General features: G+C 53.2%; 2 protein-coding genes across 2 annotated transcripts in view; both read right to left on the bottom strand.

The window, feature by feature from the left end:
- Positions 1–259: 259 nt before the first annotated feature.
- On the bottom strand, positions 260–18125 carry CACNG3 (calcium voltage-gated channel auxiliary subunit gamma 3). The gene is made up of 4 exons (XM_015876993.2): positions 17270–18125; positions 3212–3295; positions 2266–2406; positions 260–1641 (listed from the first exon to the last, which is right to left on the bottom strand). Exons 1-4 carry the CDS (start codon positions 17478–17480, stop codon positions 1130–1132), a joined length of 948 nt encoding a protein of 315 aa, XP_015732479.1. The 5' UTR covers positions 17481–18125; the 3' UTR covers positions 260–1129.
- Positions 18126–21779: 3654 nt separating this feature from the next.
- The window catches only part of PRKCB (protein kinase C beta), a 74663-nt gene continuing 70290 nt past the window's right edge, over positions 21780–26152 (bottom strand). The window contains exon 17 of the mRNA XM_015876948.3: positions 21780–25159. Within this exon, the coding sequence (XP_015732434.1) occupies positions 25007–25159 (153 nt within the window). The 3' untranslated portion in view covers positions 21780–25006. The remainder of the gene's footprint in view (positions 25160–26152) is intronic.

Here is a 26152-nt window from a genome sequence, read left to right as displayed (position 1 = left end):
CCATCCAGACGAGCTCTGCACTAGACAGGGACATGGCTCTGTGCTCAGAGCCAATCCTGCAGAGCCCGGCAGCACATGGGTTCCCACTGCAGCCAGACATAACTGGACCCAGAGTAGCCCCCTACCCATGCATCACCCTGGGGCCCTCCAACAGCCCCATGTGAGGGCTTGGAGCTGCATGGGATGAAGCTCCAATGAGATGCTGTACACAATCCCTGGTGCCATGGCACAGCACACACCACCCATCCAGCCAAGGAACTTGCTTGCCAAACTGGATGACTTTATTGTTATTTTTCCCATTCATCTCCTGGTCGTATTCATTATAGAACCACACACCATCAGCACACCAACCACAGCCAAGGCCCAGTCATAATCCCAGCTTCTTCTCAGCGTGACCAGGTCAAGTGTAGCCTCCTCTGTTGAACCCAGACAGTAATTTGTGACTGTGAGGGTATTAATTTTCAGGAATTATTTCATTTTCTTGCAACATTAGAGGTTAATTAAATGCTGGCTAATTGCTACCAGTCATTGGAGAAATTTTGCTCCTGAGTCCATTCATGGTCTGAATGCACCAAAAGGAAGAAAGAAAGAATGGAGGAAAGAAAGAAGCCCTTTCAAGACCACAGAAAACTGCAAAAGGATGTTTCTTCCAACCTGACATGACAAAATTGAATTCCAAGCTATTTAATGCATGCACGAAACACCATAAAGAAGCCCATCCCGAGCACTCCACCCACCACAACGGTACGCGGTTTCAAGACCATGAGCAGCGCTGCCAGCTCTGGGCTCCAGGCGTTCCGCTGGGAGTAATGACCCAACGGGGTTCTCACAGACAGGGCTGTTGCCAGCATTTCCAGTGGGACATACAGCTAAGGGAACACTGCGGTTATTATCAACATTAACGATGGTGACTTTGGGAATCCCCCAATCTGCCCTCTGGGCGCTGGGGCTGTCCCCACCAGGACAGTGCATCCCAGCCCAGTGTCCCCCAGGTGTGGCACCTGGGGAAAGGGACATGGGGAGCTCGTTGGGGTGTCCTTAAAAATGGGGTTTCATGGGTTACACCGTCACGAGGATCATGTCATGCAGCCTGACAAAACACCTCTGTACACGTGCCCGGCAGTGGGGCTCAGACCGGCGTGGTTCGTCTGTTGGCCGGGTTGTTGTGCAAAGACTCCTTGAACTCTTTGGGGATGGAGTTGTGGACCTGTAAAAAACCGTGGTCCCGCTCCGAGTTGAGCAGCGTCCCCATGGTGACCTTGGAAGGATCCCTGGAGAGGGTGAACATGGAGATGTCGGTGGAGGGGATGGTGCCAAAGCCCTTGCTGATGGGCGACATGTCCCGGGAACGTGGCTCAGTGGAGCGCGAGCTGGACCGCCGGCGGAAGCGGTACCGGTAGGGGGGCAGGCGGGTGAATGCCGACCGTTTCAGCAGCTCCGAGTGGGACCTGGCGCGGATCTGGCGGTGCTTCTCGATGTACATGTGCACGGCGATCACCCCCACCATCTCGGCGATGATGAAGGACAGTGCACCGAAGTAGAAGGACCAGCCGTAGGAGTAGCTCTTCTTGGAGTCGCTCTGCCCCGGGTCCCCCGCGTTGGCTGAGATGTAGACGATGATCCCAATGATGTTGCTGAGACCTATGGGAGGAGGAGAAGGATGGAGCTGGCAGCATCCCCACAGGGCCAGCCCTGGTCCCCAGGGCTGAAAGCTGCTTGAAGCAAAGTGACTCTGTCTCTTAATTCCTGCTGGAGCACAGAGACTTTCTTTGGGATTTGGGCAATTTCTGCACTGCCAGCAGAGCTGCAGGGCTGGGAAGCTGCTGATACATTTCTGTATTTACTTAATGAATCGATTATGTTTTTTCTGTTGTTTTCTCATCTGCATCAGCGGCTCCTTCCAGCCAGAGGAGGGAGAGTAATTTGTCTCTTTGTGGGGAGAAGAAAAACACAGAATAAAGCAGTTCCTTGAAACAAAGACATTGTTGTAAGACAATCAGTGGAAGCGCTGGGGAGCTGTGCACAGAGAGGAGCAGCCCTGATGGTGCTGCTCTGCAGGAAGTCTGCAGCAGCCCCTCCACCTGCTGTCCAGCACTGCAGGCTTTGTGCAGACCCTGCACAACCTGTCCTGTGTTGGACTCTCATTGGAGCTGTATGGGTTTTCCTCCCTGCTCCTGGGACAGCTCCACAGCTGAGCCTCCTGTACTGCTGGCATTGGGGACCCTGAACTGCCCCCAGGCTCCCAGCAAACCCAGAGCCCATCACCTGCTGAGACAAAGAAGATGCCGGCGCTGAGGATGACGTTGTGTTTGCTCTTGTAGAACTCGCTGGCTGCCACACACAGCCCCCCAAAGAAGAGCAGGCCCACGCTCAGGATGGGGAAGATGCTGGAGGCTCTGACAGCACCTGTGGGGTAAAGATGGGGCATTGGCTGAGGGATCCTGGGCTCTGCTGGGCTCTGGCCTGCCCCAGGCTGCTGCTGTGGCCCTATGGATATCAGATCTCAGGAGTCACTGCTTTAAGAGGGGTCTTTTCTGTTCACCCTTTCAGAAGTTCAGCCTCCAAACTGACTGCAAAGAGCAATTAATACAGCAAATCCCTCCCTGCTGCTAAAACAAAGGCACCTAAAATATACTGTGCCTTGGTTTGGGCTCTCATGCCTCTCTTAGGGCCCATATTAAATGCACAGTAATACAGAGAAGCCCCATTAACATGCCATTCTGGGGGCTTTAAAATAGACATTTTTTGTTTTAACTGTGGGAGGGGGTGGGAGAAGAGCTTAAACGCTCATCTACTAAAATGGCAAACCAACTCCATTAGACACGATCCACCTCAGGCGGGTGCACAGCACAGCACTCCCTGCAGAGCTGCAGTGCTGCCAAGGGGTCCCTGTGCCCATGGTACCCACATAGTTTGCCATGCAAACTTTTCAGCCTGACAAAGGGATGTTTGCTGTCAAGTTGGGCGCTGCATTCTCTGCTCTGTCAGGGTATGCCTTGTGTGGGCTCACCTCCCCCAGTGGCTGTCAGTTTGCACCTTTGTGTCTCACATTTGAGCAAAGGGCTCAGAAGGTGCTGGGGGGGATTGGCCTCATCCCAGCACCGGGAGTCCATGCTGAGACCCTGGGGCTGCACTGGCTGGGAGCTGGGGGATGTACTGGGGGAAGCACTGGATATGGGGCTCAGGGCAATGAGTGGGGCAGCAGACTCACGGAGGAGGTATTCAGCTGTGTCCTGCTCGTAGTCTGCATCCTCAGGAAAGTGGTCGATCTTCTTGCAGACTCCTCGGAAGGTTCCTGGGGAGACACAAGGTGGGGTCTTCAGAACTATGCAGCTGCTGGGAGGGCCTGGAACAGCTGATGCTCTGCATCTGGTGGCCTCCCAGTTAACATTTGGGAAAAAAGGCTCTTTTTCTTCTTTTCTTTTTTGGTCATTTCCCTCCTCTCCTGCCTCTGAAGCAAAACAAATGCATTTTGCTCTAAGTGCCTGCCTGTTTGCTTTGGCTCCTTCCTCACTGTGATTCAGGGCTCTGCTCTCTTTGTGCCAAATTGATGTGGTTGTGCCACAGAAGGAGGAAGCCAAGGATGAGCCCACTCCTGCCAGGTGATACATAGCAGAGTGGCCATGCTGCAGGAAGTGAGCATGGGGAGAGCCTGAAGGACCCACAGAGCTGCCATCTCCAAAATGAGCAGCAAGCTTAAATGCAGGAGTGTGCACAGGTGTTGACAAATGTTATTCTTGATGTTATGCATGGGGAAACTGAGGCACTGAGCATGACTTCTCTGAAGTGAAAGCTCAGGGTGGGGCAGGTGGGATCCCGCAGCCTTCTCACTTTGGGTTATAGCTCTTGCATGAAGCAGCCAGTGCTCACATGGAGTTTAAACCAGTGTGATTGGTGGCAGTGTAGATCCTGGGGACCTCTCCTCTCCCATACTGGTGCACCATGTCTTCCTGGCCTACCCAAATCCATCACAAGGCATGCTGCTCCCTACCATACCCCATCCTCATCAGCTCCAGCTCTGGGCTTGGGAGAGCTGAGCATCGTGACAGGCATCAATTAAAGCCTGGCGATGAAGCTCTGGAGGTGGCAATCTGTCATCAGAGCAGAGACGCGGCATCGGAAGGAGAAGCGCCTGCTCCCGTTGCTTTGGGAACTGCGGGTGCAGGGGAGGCTGAGAACGGGCAGCACAATCATGGTAGGCAGCACTGGGCATGGCAAGGACAGCACATGCAGCACAGCCACCTCTTCCTCCTCCTTCCCAGCTCCTGGCTTCCTGCATCTCCTTCTCCCTGTGCCCACCAGCAACACTCTACCCTCTACACTCACTGCCTCCTCTACTTCCCTCCTTCCTTCCCAGCTGTCACCCAGCTGTGGGACCCCACCAAACACCAGCACGCTGACACCAGGTCCCCCTGTGACATCTCCCTACTCCCAACCATGGATGGATTATCTTTTAGAAGAGCCAAGGTTCCAGCACAGGTTTGTCTTTACCTCTCAGTGTCTTGACAGCAGTGAAGCCCCAGCCCTGCTCTGCCCATGCAGCTCTGCCTGCCCCAGCACACCCCAACAGCACAGCTCCATCAGGAGCAAAGCCCTGAGCAGCAGCAGGACATGTTGCTCAGCCCAGGGTGCAGAATATGCACAGCTGTGCTGCATCAACTCTCCTCCCCAGCTGGAAGTTGCAACCTGTCTGCCTGACCCATCAAAACACTTCATTTGCAATAGAGAATAAATTAAAAAATGATTAAGAAAAACAAACAGCACACAGAAAAGTGACTTTTCCAGTGCTGGCACAGAGCCTTTGTTCAGCTGCAGGATGAGCACCAGCTCTTGCCCACTGCCCATGCATAGAGGCAGCACTTCAGGCCCCCCACGCCCCTCAGCCCCAGCTCTGAGCCCCATCCTATGGGGCATGGCACCACGCACCCCACGCTGCCGCCCTGCCGCATCTATTTCATGTGCTGACATTTATGTCGGATCCTTTACTCTGTTCTGTTCATTAACTGATGACTGTTACCATGGTGACTGTTTAGTCACCCGACACACTGAAAATGTCCCAAACTCCAAATAAATGCAATGCTGAGTGCCCCTGAATCCCATCTATACTGGGGAGCAGCCGCCCTCATGCCGCTGCTCGCTCCATGTCCCTTTGCTCTGCCCTGCAGGACAGCACTGCAGTGCAACAGAGCCAGACCATGGGCTGCAAAGAGCATCTGCCCACTGACTCGGTCTCACGGCAGCCCCACTTGTAGGGAACAGCAAACCTGGAAGAGATGAACTCACATTTTGCATTCAGCATATTGGACTGAACTCCCTCCACTGTGTGCTCCAGGTAATTCCTCAGCTCCCTTTACCCCCCAGACCACAGCTCCCCACTGCATGCAACCCTCATGCTGCTCTCTGCTCCCCCTGCTCCCGGGGCAATGTTTCCATTCAGCCTTCTGTTGCTGCTGGTTTAGTTCATTTGTATTGCTATGTAGGCACTCTCTGCACTGCATTTATCAGAGAATGCAAAGGCAATTAATTGATTTTATCTCAGGTCCGTTTCCCCTCACAGCCCTTTCCTCAGTGAGGGCCATGGGAGGGGGCTGGGAGAAGCACTGTTCTCATAATGCCAGTGCTGTTAGCACAGTCAGCGACACAGACCCTCACCTGGGCAGCCAGAAGAGCAAAGAACTCTGGTTATGATTTAAACACCTCAATATTTTTCATCCAGTGGAACAGCGATCAGAGATTGCTGCAGCTGTTGCTTATCAGTGTGCAAAGCACAACTTGGGCTCGGGATGATGAGCTAACACTGCTCCTCCACAAGAACAGAGCTCCCACCAACCCTCCCCTCAGTGGTCTCAACCCAGTGGGAGCACAGTCCTGCTGCCAGGTTGGACCCAGCTCTTGGCACTGCCCAGGGAGTTCAGCTACAGACAGCCCATCTGGCTGAACCCACATGGAGCGAGTGATGTGGCCGTGGTGCTCTGAGCACTCTGGCATTCAACACCCACAGGAGAACAGAACCTGGAGCTCAGCTGCAGCACTCAGTGCTGTGCCTGTGGCACACCTCGGAGATGCTCAGGCACCCGGCTCCCAGCAAGACTCCAAAATATCTCCCAGGAATCCAAACTCCAGGGCTCTCTCTCTTTTTCTTTTTGATACCTCCCGCCCACCACCCAGATGCCTGCAGAGTTGGAAGGATTCATGTTCTCCTTCCCTTCCCCAGCTTCACGTGGTGCCACCGGGCTGAGAACTGCCTGCCCAAGAGCTGCACCCTGTGCACTCCATGCAAAGCAATGAGGACACAGCAGGTTTAGGGCTGGTGTTCTTTCATCCTGAAACTGGCTTTGTGGTCCTTCGGACCGCAGCCTTCCACCTCCTCACAAGGCATCTGCTTGGATGAACCCTGCTGGCAAGCTGCTGAACTAAATTAGTGCATGCAACGGTTGGGAAAAGCCCTCTGCTCCACGCTGCTCTGCTCAGATGGGTTCCCTGCAGTATGGCACACAGATTCCCCAGCACCACGAGCCCTCCTGCTCATCCCTGCCCACCACAGTGGCCCGGTGCCAGGTCCTCAGCAGGGGAATGGCATGAGACGTGGCTCCCCCTCCTTCACACCCTCTCCCCCTCTCCGGTGGTGGTTGGTGTCTCAGCTGTCACCTACACAGATATGTATTTTCTGAAGGCCTTTTTTTTTTTTTTTTTTTTGTTTCCTTACCCTTTGGAAAAAAAAAAAAAAAAAGAAAGAAAGAAAAATACAGTGGAAAATCCCCAAGTCAAAGTAAGGGAGTGCAGCAGCAAGGAGGTGGCAGAGGCAGCAGCGTGGTTGCGGAGCTGGATGGACAGATGCTGGCTCAGACAGGAGCTTGAACGTAGGCAACCAAAGCACAGGGACAGCCCCACACCCGGTGATGAACCCACAGCTCCGAGCTGGGCAGTGCCTGGTGGGATCTGGGTGTCCCCATAAGCACAGCCAGGCTCTGGCATCACGGCTGCTGGGAGATGTTGCTGCTGCACTGAGTGCCAGTGCCCGAGTGTCACAGACTTTATTCCCTCAGCATTGCTAAAAGGGAAAAAAAAAAAGAGAAAAAAAAATCTACATTTTGACAGTGACTCATCATCTCCCATTCTGGAATCTGTGGGGTTGCTACAACCTACACAAGGCAGTTCAGAAAAGCAAAACAATTCTGAATAATAGAGGAGGAAAAAAAGTTTGAAAAGGATGGGTAATTTCTGGCACTCTTTGAGGGCTCAGCTTTGGTGCTCTCATGATAGAAGCAATCAGGTAATGCACCACAGCTGCTTCCTGGGCCACCCCCCAGGTTTCCTTCTCCATCACTGGAGCTCGTTAAGGACCAGAGAGGCCTGATAATGACAGCGACCCGCCAGCCCAGTCCTGCAGTGGTGTGGGATGAGGACCATGGATGGGAGCAGGGGCATGAAGACTCATTTGGTGGAGGGAGGTGATGAGCTCAGGAGCCTCTCATGAGGCACATGGCAGCCACTACTGGGCTGGGGCAGCTCTGTGGCATGTTGCAGGAAAACATTTCTTGTTTCAACAGCAAATAAACATCGATTTTTATTGTAAAAAGTAATTGACATTGCTATGATAGCAAAGTGAGGGCTGGAGCAGCCAGAAGCCATGTAAATAAGCCACGAGATGGAAAGTAATGAGCTTCGCTGATTGAGTTTATCCTTTTAAATTAATACAACTGTAAGAATTGGAAAAAATCACCAGCTCAGATATGATGACAGAGAGAGGCAGCCAGGAGCTGGGGCTGAGAGCTCCTGCAGCACACACACACATCAGGACAAGATCTGAGCCCATGTCTCCCTGTGGGGCTCCTCCCCACCATTTCTGCTGCCTTCTGACAGCTTCCCATCCAACCTGTTGCAGCTTACGCCCTTTTCTGCTCTATTATTTGTGCACAACCTCTGTGTGTCCGTGATGCCTTTTTCTCTCACTTGCTCTTTGCCCTCTGCACGTCCCTGCAGCACAGCGGCTCCAGGACTGTCCCCAGTGGGAGCCACGAGGTTCAGGGGCACAGCGTCACAGCCCCAGCTAACCCTGGCCCCACAGCCTGTAAGCCTGCAGCAGAGCAGGGAGACGGAGGCAGGGGGCAACCGAGCCCTCCTTCATCACCACATCACAGTAGAAGGGTGCTACGTGTCAGGGAGCAAAGGACAGAGCAGTAATTGCCTGCACATCATGGCTGCAAGCTGGGATAACACACCAGAAGGACAGAGCCAGCTCATTTATGGGAGTCCATCTGACCTGTGCAGCATCTCTGAACCCTATGGGGTGATTTGCATGAGTAGAATGCTAAAATTGGTAATAAAACCCATCCAGAGATGATGAGGTGGGAGACAAACAAGGGTCAGGTGTGCACAAACCTCCTGGGGATCCTCCGTGTGAATTAACAGCCACTTGTTTGACCAGAGATAACACAGAGAGGGGACAGGAGAAGTGGTGCTCAGAGCCTGCTGCAACCCCGGAGCTACACCAGGGGACAGGTCGTAGTGGAGGCTGCTGAAGTGCCTTTATAACAAGTAGGAGAGGAAGCTGCTTGACGATGGAAGCGGGAGGTTTCACTCTGTCTGTATTAAAGTGTCCAGTGAATTCCCGAAAACCCATAAATGCCAATTTCACAGCTCTGAAGAGCAGCCCCCGGCTCAGGGAACGCTCCTTCAGGCTCTGTGCTGACAGCTGAAGGGGAATGGATCAACATTAAGAATTGCGGCTCAGGTCCTGGCAATCAAGACTTGATTACACTTCCTATGGGCAAACAGTGAAGTTCAGGCACTATTGTATATTTGTGAAGCTTTATCGGCCAGTTCACGGGAAAAAAAACAATTGTGAACACAAGCAGTTAGAACGGACTTGAGCATAAAAGCACAGCTGGGAATAGAGGATGATTTAAGAGTGTTTTACCCCCAAATCTCACAAGTGAGGCCCGAGTTTGCACCAATCTGAAAGCCGCCCGGTCAATATGCAAACAGCCACGAAAACTAAAGAGAGCCCAACAAAAGGGAAGAAGGGACCCGCATTTAAAACAGCAGCTCAGAACTGCGGAGCGCTGAGAGAGGACACCAAGAAAGTGCACAGAAACCATCACAACGTTACTCCCCAACGAGGGGTAAGCAGGTGAGCAGGGGGGCTGTGAGAGAGAGGAGGCACCAAAAGGGCTCCTCCACCTCTTTCTGAGGGCTATGAGAAGTAAATCACTCCTCAGAGGACTCAAGCAGCGCAGAATATCAAGGCTAAAAATATGTAAATCGCCACGGAAAGCACTGCCAGAGCTTCAGCGAGGCCAGGAAGATGCCAAAAGGCAATTTAGAATTTCTGAGCTCGCTGCATGAGGCATTAAAAAGGTCACTATTTCTGAAAGAGGGATCTTTACAAATAAACACATTTGCTCAGGACTCGGTGAGTCATGCTGGAGCGGAGCACAGAGCATTTCCAACCTAATGCTTCTGACAGGCCACGAGCGGGGTGATCTTTTCATGTTTACAGTTCATCGATAGTTTTTACAGCCGCACAGTCAATCTCTGAAGCACATTTAGCCTGGGAGGAGGCTCGGCAGGCTGTTTTCCTTGCAAAAGTGATATTAAATTTCTTTTTTCTTTCTCTCATAGCGCTGATTCGAAGCTAGGTACTTCAGCTTCAGATATGGGACTGCCACTCAAACACCCCCTTTCTTTTTATTATTATTATACTCCTTGCATCTCCCTAACAACAGAAACATACCAAGATTTCAGCTGAAACACTGAAAGCAGCTGTACCCATCCAGCCCTGATTGGTGCAGAGGGCTGCAGCCCCAGGGTTGGGGTGGGGGGGACAAGCAGTGCTTGGTGAGCAGCACTGCAGCTTCGCTCCCCCTTTATTGGGAGCATCCTACAGTCTGAGCCAGGAGCAGGCATCACAGTTCAAAAAGCATAAGCCACTTTTTCCTTATGTCCAATCTCAATCTCCTCTTACAGTTTAAATCAATTTCTCCTTGTCATATTCCAACAGATCCTGCTACAGATTGTCCCCTTCTTTCTAACAGACCCCCTTTAGATGCTGAAAGGACACTGAAAGGTGGAAGATCCGAGTCTTGATTCTTCCCTCATCTCACACCAAGCGGGCACCTGGAGCACAGCACCCCCTGAATCACTGTGTGCTGGCAGCAGCGATGCAACCACCAGAGCCCGGACAGCTGCCAGAGGTTGGGTGACAGCAGCTGAGTGGCACAGGGTGCTCCAGGCTCCCTGCCCACCTTAAGGCAGTGCTGGCACCATGGGGTTGTGCAGGACATGAGGACATAGCAAGGCTCCCTCAGCACAAGTTAAAAACCAGGAACACTTCAATAACAGCATTGGTAATCTCTGGGGGATGCTGCTTTCCCTTCCCTTAACATTTCCAGGCACGAACTAAGAGTAAAAGTACAATGGTGGGACAGTTACCAAATCACCAAACAAACTGGAAGAGCGAGCATCCGCCAGGCATGAGCACAAATGTCACCCTCATATGCCGTCTTTTGTTTGCTCTGTGCTCAGGCTGAGTCACTCACTGCTCCTTCCCGCATGCCCCACTCCTGCCCCAGTGCTCCACATGGGACACAAACTGCTCCATGCCAAGTGATGCATGAAGCCCTCCTGCTGCTGGGCTGCAGCCTCTGCGCCTGCCTGCCACTTGCCTTGCCCTCTCCCTGCCTTGCCCTGCACACCTGATGGTCTGACTCTGCTCTCTGCATGATCAAAAGCAGTTTCCCGTCACCTGATGTGGGATGGTGGCAGCCCAACAGCACCAGGTTTTGTCTGTGGGCTGTGGTGTCAGGAGATAAGGAGCACGCAGTATCTGAGAACACCATCATGCAGCATTACCTGCTCAGCAGCCATAATAATTCCTCCTGCCTCTCTGCACGATGACTGCGAACAAACCCTGATATTTTCAAGCCTGTCAAATGCAGTCAGCCAGTGCACGAGTGAATTCTGCAAGCGTTAGGGAGGCAAGCACAACCCAGCTGTCATAGCACAAATTCCAGCAGGGAGCAAACCCCTGTTGCAATGACAGACCACCCCCAGGAGATCCTTTTGGTGCTGAGCACGGGACAGTGCAACCCCAACACAAGCAGTGCTAGAGGAAAGGACCCTGCAGCTCTACCATTAATGCTCCTGGTAGCCACAGCCAGGTGTGCAGCAGCCTGGGAGGGGCACTTGTTGGCCATCAGGGCACCTGGTCACTGCAGCTCTGCAGCATTTGTTCCAATTAGTGCTCCTCTCACAACTGCTGCACCACTTTCCCTTCTGCCCCCAGCAGACCTGCAGCCATCACCCAACAATTCTGCTGAGAAAATGCTGTGCCTGTGCATTGGGGTGCTGCTGGCACAGTGTGCCTCTGTTTCAGGAAATGACCATAATGAGTATTTCTGTACATCCATCTCCAATACAACCAGTGCAAAGGACACTGGACAGCATAAAACATGGAATATCTCCTACTTTGGACTTATTTTGGAAAGCACTCCTTATATCAGATAGTTTGAAAGGAACGTAATCATCAAATAAGGAGATGCACAAAGTACTCATGCCACCAAGGTACAGCATGATGTGCTCCCCGGGGTGCTCAACCTTTAACAAACAGCCATAACACCATGTGCAGCACTAGGCAGAGTGGAGGATATGGGGAAGGGATGTGGGGACCTGCAGCCCAGCACCAAAACCCAAGTCAAAATGCAGCCAAGCACAGCTGTAAGGAGTTCTCTTCTATGGGATTTTGGCACATCTGTAGAATTTTGAGAGCAATTTTGGCCTTCCAGAAAAAAAAAATGTTAATGCCTATTTACAAAGTTCACCTCTGCTAAAAATCCATGGTGTGACCCATGTAAATAGTGCCAGAAGCACCAAGCCAGTTGCCCACCATGGCTGTGTCACCTTGCCTCATCCCAAGCAGCGTGGGCACTGCAGAGGGCTGTGGCTGTGCCAGAGGGACTGCACTCCACTAAGCAGAGCTGAGGGGCCATGCATCCCTTTGGACTAACACCAGTGAACTCACTCAGACCTGCTTCCAGTTGTGCATTATGAAAGGCAGAAAGCTTGTGGGAAGAGAAGTGATTCACCAGCAGCCGTGTAACCCTGCACTGCACAGCAATGCTGCTCTCCTGCTGCCTGGCCAGCGCAGCAGCACCGGGCACGAAGACCTGGCACCATCATGGTGGCTGCCCCAGCACTTGGGCTGGCTGCCTCTGTGAGCCATCACCAGTTATTTACAGCCGTAATGGAGACAGTGACCTTGCATGGAAAAAAACAACACTTTGAGCCTCATTCAGATTCAGCCTTCCACCTCTATTAAACAGGAGCAGCTCTTGAGATGACAGACTCTGCACCACGCCTATGCAGCAATAAAACGCCTGCTCCCGAGCTGCTCGCAGCATACATTCACTCCTCACGTGCTGCTCACAGCAATGTGGGAGCTGGCTCTCCAGGCTGCCCAGATGATGGGTGCTGCCGCGCATCCCACGAGGTGAGTGCTGTGCTTGCTGCTTCACACACCCATCTCAGAGCAGTGCTGGGGCAGGAGCAGAGTGGGATCTTCCAATGGCAGCAGGATATGCACTGGCTAGAAGAGCTCCTATGGCTGTTGGTACAGGCACAAGGGTGTGGAACAGACCAGGGTTTTGGCAGTGCAGACGCCATCTCCATTGGAGAAGCATAATGAATGCTTATGCAATATAAGCCCCAACAAGACGAAGGGTGGGGATGCCCAAGTCAGAGGTCTGACTGGAGACCCATGCTCAGTGGTTTTGCCAAGCCCAGCTCTAGCCCCAGCACTAGGTGCAAGCCCTGCCCATCCCCATTTACCTGTATTCCAGAGGAAGAAGGGATGGGGTTAAACCTGCAGAGTGTAAACTGCATCAGGGCATGGGCAGTGTGCCCTCCTCACTCTCACCCACTGCTGCCATTTGAGGTGCCTCTGAATCTAATTCCTGTTGCACCATTGCAGCTCCCTGTCCCTGTATGGGGGCAGAGACCATTGCTCCATTCACCCTCAGTGCAGGCAGTGCAGCCGATTGGGGTTGTGAGCACCATGGGGAAGTGTTAAATGGCAGCCAGAGTGTTGGTGAGAACCCATCACAGACGGCATCCAGACAGAAGAACAGGATGAGCAGCTCTTTAAATACCTGCTGATAATGAATAGCACAAAAATGTGCTCCATCATGGCTGATTGCAATCTCACAGACATTTGCTTGGCGCTTTTAAAAATTAAAGATAATAACTTTCAAACAGAAACAATATTGCTGTCACCTTGGGGAAATTCTCTGCTTGGCCTCATTCAGAGGGCTGTGAGGCTCCAGGAGCTGGTGGCTGGCCAGCAGCAGCTGCTCACTGCCCACGGCCGCCTTCAGTGTGAGCAGCTCCGCTCTGCAGAGCCAAGAGGAGCTGTGGGCACAGCCAGGGGGAGAGGAAAGCACAGAGCCACCCCTGCGGGTGGAGAACCATAGCAGGATCTCACTGCACCCTGAGCTACTGATGGAGAGAGGGACTCAAAACTGCAACTAAAAGAGTCCAAAACTGGGACTCCTGTTATTGGAAACAGCAGTTATCACACGCGCATGGCAGATCATAGAAGCTAACAGGATGGGTTAAAATAAACCTGCAGGGTTGAGTAATACAAGGAGAAATTCTTCAGTCATGTTGGAAGGAAGGAGCTCCCTGCCACTGCTGGGTGGCAGCGGTACAGCTGTCAGTCATGAGCAGAAGTGACACCCAATGATTTCTGTACCAGGTGCTGCTCTCCTGGGAGATAAGCAGCTCTGTGCACTGCCAGGGATTAGGGACGATGCTGAACAACTGCCCTTAAACATGCACACAGAATTGGTGGGGCTGAAGGGCTCCATCCCAGTAGCACTGGGAGGACAGTTTTCTCAAGGTCTAAAAGGGATTTTCATTCATCTTGGCAGTCTGGTGAGTTTCTGGAGGACAATGGCTGGCTTTATGGTTAATCTGCCCCTACAGATCCCCACGAGCAATGGCTGTGGTGGGGGCATGTGGCACCAGGGCTGCAGGTACAGCCCCATGGGGAGCAGAGCTGCATTGGTCCCAGAGCAGTTTGGGCCAAGCTGCAAAGGAGGGCATTACCAAAACACATTCAGAGCTCCACAGGCTATTTGATTTGGCTGTCCTGAAGAAGAATGGTATTATGCTTTATTAAGCAGATTGTAGAGATTGTGAATTGCCCTCCAATGGGATTTTTCTATGTAGAACCTGCTATCGAAACAGCATTGGGCTACAACAGTGTCATTATGGAAAATGTTAGTGATAACATTAATTAATTGTGGATAAAAGGTGTAAAGGGTAGGGAAAAGACCAACTGCAATAGTCAGGAACAATCGGGGAAGGTCAGGTGCTGGGGACAGGTTCAGGGTTGGACTCAGTTACTCACAGCCATTTTGCAGAGGCATGGCCAAGGCTTTGCCTTTAGGAGCTGCAGGATCTGGCAGCACAGAAGGGGTGTGGGGAGGTGGTGAGCAGCTGGCAGGGAAGTGCCCCACAGAAGGAAGCGTCTGCTGGTCAGAATTAGAGTGCAAGAGGTGGAGCAGGAAACCCCATGAGGTGACATGTTGGAGAAGGGACTGAGTTGGTTTATTCCCATTGCTGCAGCTGCAGTGGGGTCAGGATGTGGAAGCAGCAGGGGCAGAGGGGCTGAAATATGGGAGTGGAGAGTGGGCCTTGGTTGAAGGTGAAGGAAGCTCTGGGAATTGCTCAGGGCAAGAAGGTCCCAGCCCTCCCTCTGCTGCCCACTGACAACAATCAAAAGAGTGATTTTTACTCTTGGCCAAGTTCCCCTGAGAAGATGAACAATACCTAAGAAAAGTTCTCAGAGCTCAGTGGAGAGAAATGGGCTCTGTCATGCCTCGTGGTCCTGCTGCTACTGTGGGACATGAGAATAGGTCCAGATAAGGGGGACACTGTGTCCCCTGCATCCAACCAAACCCAAGAAAAGAAGCCAGCAGGGCACATGGGGGAAAGATACATCCTAACAGGGCAGATGAGGAAAGCAGGACAGACAGACAGGGCCAGTGGAACAGCAGAGTATTAGCTAGGCAGGAGCTGAGAGGCACTCGGGGTGCTCCAGAAGCACCGATCACTTTGTTCCCAGTTCCCACAGAGGCAGCCCGCTCCCAGCACAGCTCTCCCCACCGCTGCCATCCCCTCTCCTCTGCCTCCTGATGCCGGGGAGTTGGCCTCAACCTGTTTGTAACCCAAACACTGCAACGTACAGTACGGCAAAGGCTGCGCCAGCACAGCAGCTGTGAGCACTGCCCAGGCTCTCACTGTCGAGGCAGCCGCTAATTTGTGTTTGCCGGCGTGGGTGTCTCACACGGTTCTGCTGCGGCTTCATTCAAGATTTATCCGCTCCTGCCATGGGCTCAGTGCAGCCACGTGATGGCAGCTCCCACGCAGGGCTGTGTGCTGCTGCCGTGGGCTCACAGAGCACTGCGATGCCGCGCACCCAGAGCCGCTTTGGTCATTTCAGTGATCTGCTGCATGCACGCAGGCAGGCGAGGAGGGGAGCAATGTTTAATTCCTCTGTCGCAGAGCACGCTAAACCCATCAGCAGCAGAAATCTCCAGGCCCAGGTGCTCCTCAGAGCACAGCTCTGTGCTGTATGCTCCATGCACCCCAGGGCTGGGTTCACCATTGAGAGAGGCTGACAATGTTTAAAGGTCCTTATTCTGGAAGCTACATGTGATGAATGCACAGAAGCATCAGAATGATGAGGCCCTGCCAGCAGGAGGGGCTGCCCTGCCCTTCTGCCCCCCTCCTGTCCCCCTCCCTAATACAGGAATGGCCCTGAGCAGGAGAGCACGGCACATGGTGTTTCTGCACCCAACACCAACGTGTCCCCCAGCACCAGGGCACCCAGGCTCCATGTGCTGCCCTGACACAAGGTGGGGTGGGACCCCCAAGTGGGACCTCCCTACTCAGATCTCATCTTGGTGCCCCCACCCTCCCATGCCACGCTCAGGGCGAGGACCCGTGATTCAGCGTTGAGCCCTTTCCCGAGTGCGCTGTGCCCAAGAGACCAGGGTTGCACCAGCTCCTTCCAAAGCGGTGATTTATGGTGGTGAGGGAAACATAAAGCATTCACTGAAGAAAACCACAGCCAGCAAAAATAAGAATTTTGGAAATTACTCATGCCTTCAGTGATCCCATCTCTCACAGCCCTGTCTTCTGCCTCCTCTGCTCCCTCAGCCTCAGAGGGGAGACAGATTATCGCCAATTACTTATTATGGAATTAGAGCATGATCCAAACCTTCCTTGAATCAATAGGAGAGCTCTGACTGCCTACAGTGGGCCTAGGGCCGAGCACAGGAGCACGCAGGGTATTTCTGCGGCCGTGGCTGTGACTCACCGAGAACTTTCTGAGGTGGCGGGTGCAGTTCAGTGCTCTGCTCACCTGCCTCCATGTCAGTAGATCCTCTCCTGGGGTGTGGGGAGCTCGGCACCCCCATGGCCTTAGGATGGAGGGCAGCCTGTTAGCCCTCAGGGCACCGGCTGCTGCCGTTCATTTTAAAAGTTAGGGTGATCCCATCGGCCATTTTTTGCTGCACAGGTGCCATCACCTGGGTTCCACTCACGCTCACGTTTGAGCGCTGCCTGTTGGTGCTCACAGAAATCTCAGCCAAGAACTTCGGGCTGACGACATCCCCGGAGCAGCGGGCAGCGCTGCAGGACAACAGAGGGTGCCGTAGCTGCAGGGGTAGAGCCGCGAGGGCAGGCGCGGTCCCCGAGGGACGCAGGGCCGAGAAGCGGCGGGGCAGCAGCAGCAGGATGCCGTGCCGCTTGGAGGGGAAGGGCCGGTCCCGCTGCCGGGTGCCGGCTGCGGGTGCAGCGCGTTATCCCCGGCGTGAACACGGTGCCCGCAGAACCTCCGCCGGGAGCGGCTCAGAAACGCGCTCGCCGCTCGATTCCCATTAAAGCAGCCCCGGGGCCCAGAGAGAGACAGGGACCTGTGGCCGCCCAGCCCCGGCCCCGCCGCTCAGCCCCGCGGCTCGTGGTGCGCACCGCGGCCTCCCGCAGCCGGCACCGCTTCCCGGCACGGGGGGATTCCCCCCCTGCACCCCGCGTTCCGCTCTCGGGAGCCGCCCGCAAAGTTTCCCCCGCCCGCAGCGCGGCACCGCCGAGCGCATCGTCTCCGGGCGGGGGGTCCGGACGTGGGGCGGGGGCCCGCGGCACCCCTGCCCTCCCCCGAGCTTCTGGGGCCGGGCACCGGCGGGCTGCCGGGGGCGGTCGGTACCTTCCAGGCAGCACGTCCTCCAGAGCCCCGAGTGGGTCATCACCTCCTCGTTCTTGCGGCTCGTGTCGTTGTCGCCGCCGGACTTAGTCCTGCACACGCCGCGCGAGTAGAGCCAGTAGTCGGTGCCCACGGCGATGGTCATCAGGCTGAAGGCTGCGAAGGCTCCCACCGTGGTGATGAGCATCTGGACGCCTCTGTCACACATCCTCATGCTGCTTCATCCTACGGCGGCGGCTCGCAGGGGAAGGGCCGGCGCCGCCGCCCGCCGCCGCTCTCCGCTCCCGGCGCTTCATGCCCCCGCGGCCCGAGCCGAGCCGGGCCCCCGCGGCGGCGCAGCGCGGGGCCGCCGAGCCCCGGGGCTCCCGGCCGGCATGGCCCGAGCGACGGCGGCGCGGAGCGGAGCGGCTCCGCCGTGCGCCCGCGGCGGGGAGCGCGGAGCCTCTCGCGGCGCCTCCCCCGCGCCGCCCGGCCCAAGGCAGCTGCGGGGGGCGGCGGGGGCGTGGGGCAGCGGAGGGCGGGCCGCGGGGGGTGGTGTGCGGGGAGGGGGGCACCGGGAAACCGCCCCCCTTCGGGGGACGGCGCCGGGGTTGGGGTGGTGGTGGGGGGCGGTGCCGGGGCGAAACCTGGCGGGGACTCCTCTGGCCCCGCTTCGCCCCGCCGCCGGGAGCAGCTGCCCCCCCTCGGGACATCGCTCCGAGCACCATCCGAGAACCTACGTGTGTAGAAGGGGCAACGCAGCGAGACCCCGGGCTCCCCCCGGCCGAGGAGCCGCCTCCCGCATCCAGCACAGCTGCCTGCCCCGGAGGAGCCGCGTCCATCACCTGCCCGGGTGCCCGAACAGAGCGGGGGGCCCAGAAACACATTAGACCCGGGGGAGTCTCCCACATCACGCTCCTCATTGTTTGCCTGCAGTAAAACCTTCTCCCCCTTTCTCTGCTGTCTCCGCATCTCTCTCAAACATTTTTGCAGCCAGTCGGATGAGCTTATGACTCATGCGACCTTTTAAAGAAGCCCTATAACATATCCACCTCTTCAATTAATAGCCTTCGAGGGGCTACGTGTGAGACAGGAGAATGCGTGATTTACCCCATAGAGTGTGCTTCCCAGTTCCCATTTGTACACATCTCTGTGTAAATACAAGTTGTTTACTTCCAAAATGCAAACAGAAAATTATGAAGGTTACAATTAAGAACCTTCCACAACCCTGAATCACCTCCTTTATGTGTACTCATTAGGTGGGACACTCTAATTATGACCTCAAGCTGTATTGCATGGCTGCAATGGCTGTTGATCCACTGCTCTGCCAAGGGCCCTGTGCTGTGTTTGCTGCTGTGCTGAGCAGGAAGGCTGCAGTGCAGCTGTGCCCCCCTGCACTTCCACCAGCAGGATAGGACAGGTGATATTAGCCTCAGAAGAGGAGGAGGAGGCGGGCCCTTGTGGAGCTTGGTCAGAAGCATCCACCCGAGTGCTCGGTGGGTGCTACTCAGGGATACTGCCTCAGCAATGTGTCACACATCACCTCCTCACTGCCTGCAGCCCCACAGCAGCACCCTGCGCAGCCCCCGTCCTGCACGCGGGCAGCTGCCCTGGGGAGGAGGCAGCAAAAAGATCTCACACCTACAGAGAAGGGGCTGCAAATTGCGTTTCGAGTGGGGGATTTTGCAGCCTTAATTGTGTTATTTTAACATCGTGTGTGTAGGTGTGTGCAGGGTGCACATGTTCCTAGGCTCTTAACAAAGCGGGCTTCAACAGAATCAAAGTCCACACCTTGAATGGCTGTGGTCCCTGCATGGGACCCACCCTGCCAATCCCTGAACCCTTCCAATCCTCGCTGTGTGAAGGACTCAGGCCCAGGAGTGTGCCTGAAGCTCTGTCCCTTGCATCAATGCTGGGGAACCTAGAAAACGTGTAAGAGGATGTGCAGCCAGCAGGGACCTGGGACCTTACTGCCCTGGCACACAGCTCAGGCTCCGCAGGGCATTGCTGTGATGGCACAGCCTGCTCCCCTCCAGCTCCACTTCTGCCACTCCCTGCAGCTCACTCCTGCATCCATCAGCAGACACTTGCTTGTGGGCCCACACCTTTCTCTGCTGGGCAAAGCAGAAACAGAATCCAGAGAACAGAGCTTGCTACAAAGGTTTGAGTTGTGCAGAAAAAAAAAATAAACAAGCCGTCCTTGCAGACAAAAATGTCCTAAACCAAGATCTGTTTGGCTTTGTCCTTCCAAATCCAGTGATGAAAGCTCTGTTGCTTTTAAACTGGCAAAGTGACAGAAAGTAGGTAGTCAGAAATAATCCCTCACTGGATTAGATTTCTTTCCTTGAAGGAAGAGAGATGCTGATCCGAGGCAAGCCGAGGTTGTTAGCAATGCAGCACGTTGCTGAGCTCCAACCTTGCCTTGTCTGCACCTTCCTGCTCCTGGGGCTCGAAGGGGATGGGGCTGCAGACCCTTTGGCACATGGCTTCATCCTTCCCCATCCTATAGTGGGTTCATCCTTGCTCCTTCCTATGCATGGATTATTTGTATCTGCACATGCTTTTGGAGTACTGGGTGCAATCCCGTGCTAACAGGACCCAGTAGTGAGGTTGGCACAGCCCTACACTACATGCAGTTGGGTTTGGGGTGGTTCTCTGTGCTGTGGCATAGGCATATGGTGCTCAGCTGCCACTGGCCACTCCAGACATGGAGGGAGACATGAGATAAGGACCGTGCTGGGATGTATTCATGGTGCAGCAGCCCCCTGCCCACTGTCTGCTGTGCGGCCAGCTCACGCGGTGCCTGCCTGTGCAGCTGCCTACCAGCTCTGCAGCTCCCTGCTGGGCTTCCTACAGTTTGATAGCAATAAAAATAGCAGGGGAGAGAAACAGAAACCTGCTCTTATTAAGGCTGCCTATCATGGGAACATGCACAGGCTATGCACGAGCAGCCATGCATGGGCAAACAAGAGGCATGTGGACTATCTGGAGAGTAGGGTGAATAGCTTTCAGCTGCTGCATGCCATGTTGCTTTGTCCACACCTCTGCTTTACCGTGCACTGCTGGCATGCACCACAATTGCACCTATCTTACCCTATTCTGATACACTGGGAGAACAAAACAAGCCCTGCACAGGGATGGGGATGATGTGGTGCAGCAAATTCCATGCTAGTGCCCAGGGTTTCCAGCTGCACCGTGTGGGTGACAGGAGCAGCTTACAGGTCAGCTTCTTCTCATCACAGCAGCACCAAAGGGGACTGGCTGGCTGCAGCCCATGGAAGGGGATGAGGGAATCCCATTCCCAAGGTCATAGGGAGATCAGTGTCTTTGTGGAGCATGGCGCAGGACTGGTGGGAGGGAGGAAGAAGATCAAAGGGATTCTGTAAGGCAACTGTAGCATACAAGTAACAACGGAACAAATAGCGGTAGATTAAGAGATATTTTGAAGGCTGAGTCCAGCTGGACCATGCCGAGCCCCCATAGAAGGTTTGCTGCTACTCCAACCCACCACAATTTAATTGATTTCATTTAAATTCTTTGAAGAGGAAGCGGATAACAAATAATGAGGAAACAGGATTGTAATGCAAATGAAAGAGATGAAAGATGGCTTCAGGGAGACGGCTCTTGAAGGTCAGCATCTAACGCGGAGCTGCTGCTGGTCACTCATTCAAACACTAATGAGGCTGCCTTCCTCCAGATGCCTTTGATGGATAGAGGAGAGGGAGGCATTTACCATGCTCGTGCTCAGCCTTTCTTCTCCCTGCTCTGAGTGAATCACCCCCTGGCCTCAGTGGGGAGGGTTTCACCTGGGCTGCCACAGGGACTGAGGTTTCTGCTGCCCACGTCACACTGGGTAAGCAGACTTCTTAATCGGGTTTTTCCAGCTACTCTGATGGAGACTCTAACTTCAGAATTAATTAACTTCACTATCAAAAGCTGAGTCATTTGTCACAATGGTTTTGTCATTAGCTCCCATAATTAAGGAAAGTGTCACAAAACCAAATGTTTCACTTGCAGAAGCCAGAATGACTGAAGCTCAGGAGTATTTCTGAAATGCTGGACGTGGGCACACCACTGCAGGCACCGCACTCAGAGGGGCTTGGCCAGACCTGCTGAGGTCTTGCATGGTGGTCACAGGAGAGGAGCCCAACCCTTGGCCACCCCATCCCACTGCACTCACTCCATTGGGCTGTCCCCTTGCTTTTAAGCATTTCCCCTATGCCATCTGGGGCAGCTTCTGGTGGCCACACATGCCTCCAAGGCCATACAGGCAGGGATGGCCAACAGAGCCCTGGTGGCTCCCATCTGAGCCTGCCTGCTCTCCTCGCTGCAGTCACACCCCAGCTTTGCCCTTGGGTTGGCTTTGGCATTGCCAATCACATTGGAGTGTTCCTTTAACCAACCAGATGTCAGCCTTTGTGTGTGTGTGGAGACAGCATACCAGAATGAAGGAGCAAAGCTTGCTCAGGCCTCTTGCAGGGGAACCTCTTGCATGAACCGAGCCCTGCAGGCAAAGAAAGGCAACTGCAGAAGGTTTCTTTAAAATTATATATTTTATTTTATGTTTTTCAAACATGCAGCAAAGAGAATAAAGAGTATATGCCCATCTAAAAGGAGGTCTTTATGAGAATCCTTTGACAAACACACAGCAGGTAGTCTAGGATGTAGAAAAGTCATCAAATACTTGCAGGTGAAATCAAATTCACAAACACAAACTGTTCAACAATAAACATTTTCTTTTTTTTTTTTTCTTTTTTCTTTTTTTCTTTTTTTCTTTTTTTTTTCTCCTTGTTTTAATTGCCAGTTTGAACATGATCAGAAATAAACAGATTGGATGACACTTCCCTGCATGGAGCAAGACGCTTGTTGCTGCTTTTGCTGTTACAGGATCCACAGATACCTGAGACAGCAAAAGCAGAGGAGCTGCAGCACGTTGGGTTTGTATGGGTCAGCTCCACACTCCAGACATGACCCTGCAGCCTGGCACTCTGTGCTACCATGGCTCTTCATTTGTTCCTGGGACCAGACTGGGTCCCAACACAGCCTCGCTGCTGCCTCTGCCTGGGGGCAGTCTCCGCTGCCCTGCTCCATGTCACTTCCCCCTTCCCTTGTGTTCCTGTGTCTCCATGAGCCCGCAGTCCCCTGCTCCATCTGCAGATGTGCTTTGGGACAGCCTGTGGTGGAGGACTAGCAGACACATCCTACAGCCCTTTACCTTGCCTTAGGTGAAATTTCCAGGTGACAGAACCATAGAACTACAGCACCGTTGGGTTGGAAGGGACTTTACAGCCCCTGCTGCGGGCTGGTTGCCCCCTTCCACCAGCTCAGGCTGCCCAGGTGCTCAGGGCACCCACAGCTCTCTGGGCAGCAGTGCCAGAGCCTCACCACTCTGACACCACTCTAAGAACATGGCACACCAGATACATTTCACAGCCCTCACATCATGGCCCTGTGCAACCCCTTCCTATTCCACAGCAGTAGTGAGGAAGAGCAGTTGCTAGAGATGGTTTTGTCCCTGCCCCATAGTGAGCTCCCCCAGGCTGCCCACACCCCACCCAGCATCAGTGGCAGAGCACCTGGTGCCTTTCAGCACCTCCTAAAGGCTCTTGGATCTGAGTCTCTTCCTGGAGTACTGCTTTTCCCATCCGGCACTAAAGATTAAATCATCAAATCGTGGCAGGAGGTGAGTCAGCCACTGCCACTCTACCCTTCCTTGGAGGAGTTCACATAGATCCCAGCATCTGTGCCGGCTAGATTCCATTTTACATTTCTGCACAGAAGAATCAGGTTATCTGGAAATAAGCTTTGAGTTAAGAGCTTTGCACATAACAGAGTGGACAGTGTTAGCAGTGCTCACACCCTGCACCCTACCCTGGACACAGCGCTGAAGAAAAGCTGCTCTGTGCAGAAGTGTGGCTGCAGGAGGCTCACAGCCCCAGGTTGTGGGATCCCTCCCTCTGCAGCAGCTCTCATGGGGTCAGGCCCGCAGCACCACAGCACTCCTTGAGCGACTGCACCATGGGAGCATCCTCAGAGCTGAAGGTACATACAGAAATTAGAAACATTCACCATTGAAGGAATACTTATTCTGCAGCAACAGACTTGAAAGTTACAGTAACATACATGCTCTGAACATCAACTGTGGTCTGCAGAAGATGGTGAGATGTCTTCTGAGACGTGTGCTGGAGTTATGAGCACTCCCATCAGAAGCTACTTCTCACCACCGTGGTCAAAGCCTGATGCAAAATTGCCCATAAGCTCCCTTGCACATCTGGCACAATTTGCAGTTTTGCTGTGTTTTGTTTGGTTTTCTTGAGCCCAGCTCAGCACCTGAATTCCAGACAGAGTTCACACACCCCAAAGCGTGCAGCAGGGCCGGGCTGGGCCACTCACAGCTCCAGCTTCCAGCAGCCTTTTCATTTCAGGAAACATTGGAAGAAAGAAATAATTGAAAATGGTAGAATTGGATGTCTACAAAAGATCTACAAACCAGAATCTCCCCGATAGGATTCCTCATGATTCATAAAATTCCACCCGTGCTTTCCCCCTGTATTCATGAAGCAATGCGTATTTACATTAGAATTGGTCGTGGTTTGAAAGAATATACATGCTTGGTTTGCAAACCAACCAAACTCGCGTGCACCAGGAGGGGAACGAGGCAGCACCACAGGAGATGTGTGTCTGCAGCACAGCAGTATCCTCTGGGCTGGGATTTTGGAAACGATACAGAAGGCCCTGGGTTACTGAACAAAATCCCCAGGAATTTGACTGAAATCGGGTAAGCCGAGATGCCTGCAAAGTTCATGATTTTGAGCCTTTAAGATAGTAGCAGAGGGTATAAAGTATAAAAGTTACCTTTATAAATAGCCCTCAGTACAGCCCCTTGGTAGTGGGCGTGTTTTCAGTTGGTAAACGGAGAATATAAATGCGTTTTGTTTTGGTAGAATATTAATATCCTTTACAGAGCTGTTAAATTTTGACAGTGTCTGTGAAAAAAAAAAAACACCACCAAATAAACCAGGAGAAAGATTGATGGGAGTGCTGTCAGAGTGTATCAAAACTGCAAACTGTTCCAGATGTTAAAAAATAAAACAAAACCCTACCTTTCACTTAGAAAAAGATTTGCTCTGATTTACAAGAGCAGGAATGGAATTCATATTGTAGTCTTAATGCCTGAGTAAGAGGAGGGGGTGTGGTGGAACGCACGCTTACAGCAGGCTGGGGAGGAAGACAGCCTCGGTGAGCCGGTGTGACCGCATGTACAAGGCATTGAGAGATGTCTACAAGCAGAGGTTTCCACACTGATCAAATGTATCCATGTCTCAAACAAAAGGCTCTTCTAAGACACGTTCACAGTCATTGCAAGCTTCAGCACAATGGTTTAAAATATCAACCATGCTTAGCATTCAATGGCAACAATTTGTGAATACCTAAGTTCACAGGAATTTCAGCATTTCTGATTTCGAAAATTACAAAGACCGTAGCAATTTGGTATATTTCTCTTTAAAAACTCTATTAGTCACCACCAACTACAGTTCCTAGGAGTATTTACTGCTTGTTAACTCAAAACCCCGCGCGCTTCCAGCAAGGGCAACCAAGCTAGCGAGTGACACACACACACAGAGGCCTCCTACAACAAGCGCTCGTTGCGTGCCGGGGTGTGGATGTACGCACTGCTGATCCCGGAAGACTGGTGTGGTATTTACAGGGCGAGCTGGAGTTTGGGGCTGCGGGAGCAGGGAGTCGGCGTCCGTGCCGTGCCTACACGTTAATGACAAATTCCGGGTTGGTGTAAGAGAAGCCAGCGAACTCGTTCTGGTCCAAGTTCATGATGAAGAGTTTGTCGGTGGGCGTGAGCTCCACAGGCTGCCGGGTGAACTCTTTGTCGAAGTTGGAAGTGTCTCGTTTGTCCTTCTGTCAAACGGAAAGCACAGAGTTAAAGCGGGCAGCGTTGGCCGAGCTTCGTGCGGCCTTCGGCAAAGGCGCGAGCGCTGCGGGAAGGATCAGCACCATGGACAGCGCCGCGCCGCGGGTCGGGCCTCCGTCAGCTGTAAGGGATCCTCGTGCTTTATTTGTCACTATAACTATCATTTAAGTTACTCTATGATACGGTATTGATCGACACAGTGTTTTACTGATTTAATTTGAGGATGTCATTTGCTCCAGGGCTGCGTGTAAGAAATATATACAAATCTCAAAGAACAAAAATTTCACGTACTCAACCTTGCACCGTTTTAATGTCACAAAAAAAGAACAACTTTGCAGCTACATCTAGGCAATCAATCAAACAAACAAACAAACAAACACCCAAAAGTTATTGTCTTAATTAACACTGATAACCTGCTATAAGAACTGCAGTCACATTGGCAGGACTGTGTTGAGATACTTTGCAAGCCCTGCAGCAAGCACTCGCTTGGCTGAACCAGGGGTTCTGTAGGTGCTGCACTCGGTGCCTTGTAGGAAGCTGCAAGATGCTTTTCTTTAGCCTTTGAGCACCAAGGTGCCAACTCTGTTCATGGTGCCAGCTCATGCCAAAGGCTCCAGAGGGGCAGCACCTGTTGTACTCACACTGTCACATCATAGCTGGTCACTATGGGAAGGACCATAGGAGCTACCTCCTGCCCCTGATTGTAGCCATCCACCAGCTTTCCTCACTGATAGAATATACGGGTGATGAGCTGTACCTTAACAACTCCTTCTGGCCCAGCTGCCACAGACAGAACATGGCAAATCACCCAGCCCAGCTCCTCTGCAGCCAGAGCAGGAGACCCTCTGGAGATGAATTCCACCTTGAGAGGTGGCCCAAGACCACAATCTCTTTGTGGGAATGTTGCTCTGCAAGAGGAGAATCACGTGGGAACAGCTCCAGATCAGAAGGTAGAGAGAGCCAAGGATGTCCAAGATGAG

The sequence above is a fragment of the Coturnix japonica genome, chromosome 13, assembly GCF_054131305.1.
Source record: "Coturnix japonica strain WE chromosome 13, WE-NBRP24, whole genome shotgun sequence".
In the NCBI taxonomy this organism is placed as follows: Eukaryota; Metazoa; Chordata; class Aves; order Galliformes; family Phasianidae; genus Coturnix; species Coturnix japonica.
This window is presented reverse-complemented; position numbering and strand designations above follow the sequence as displayed.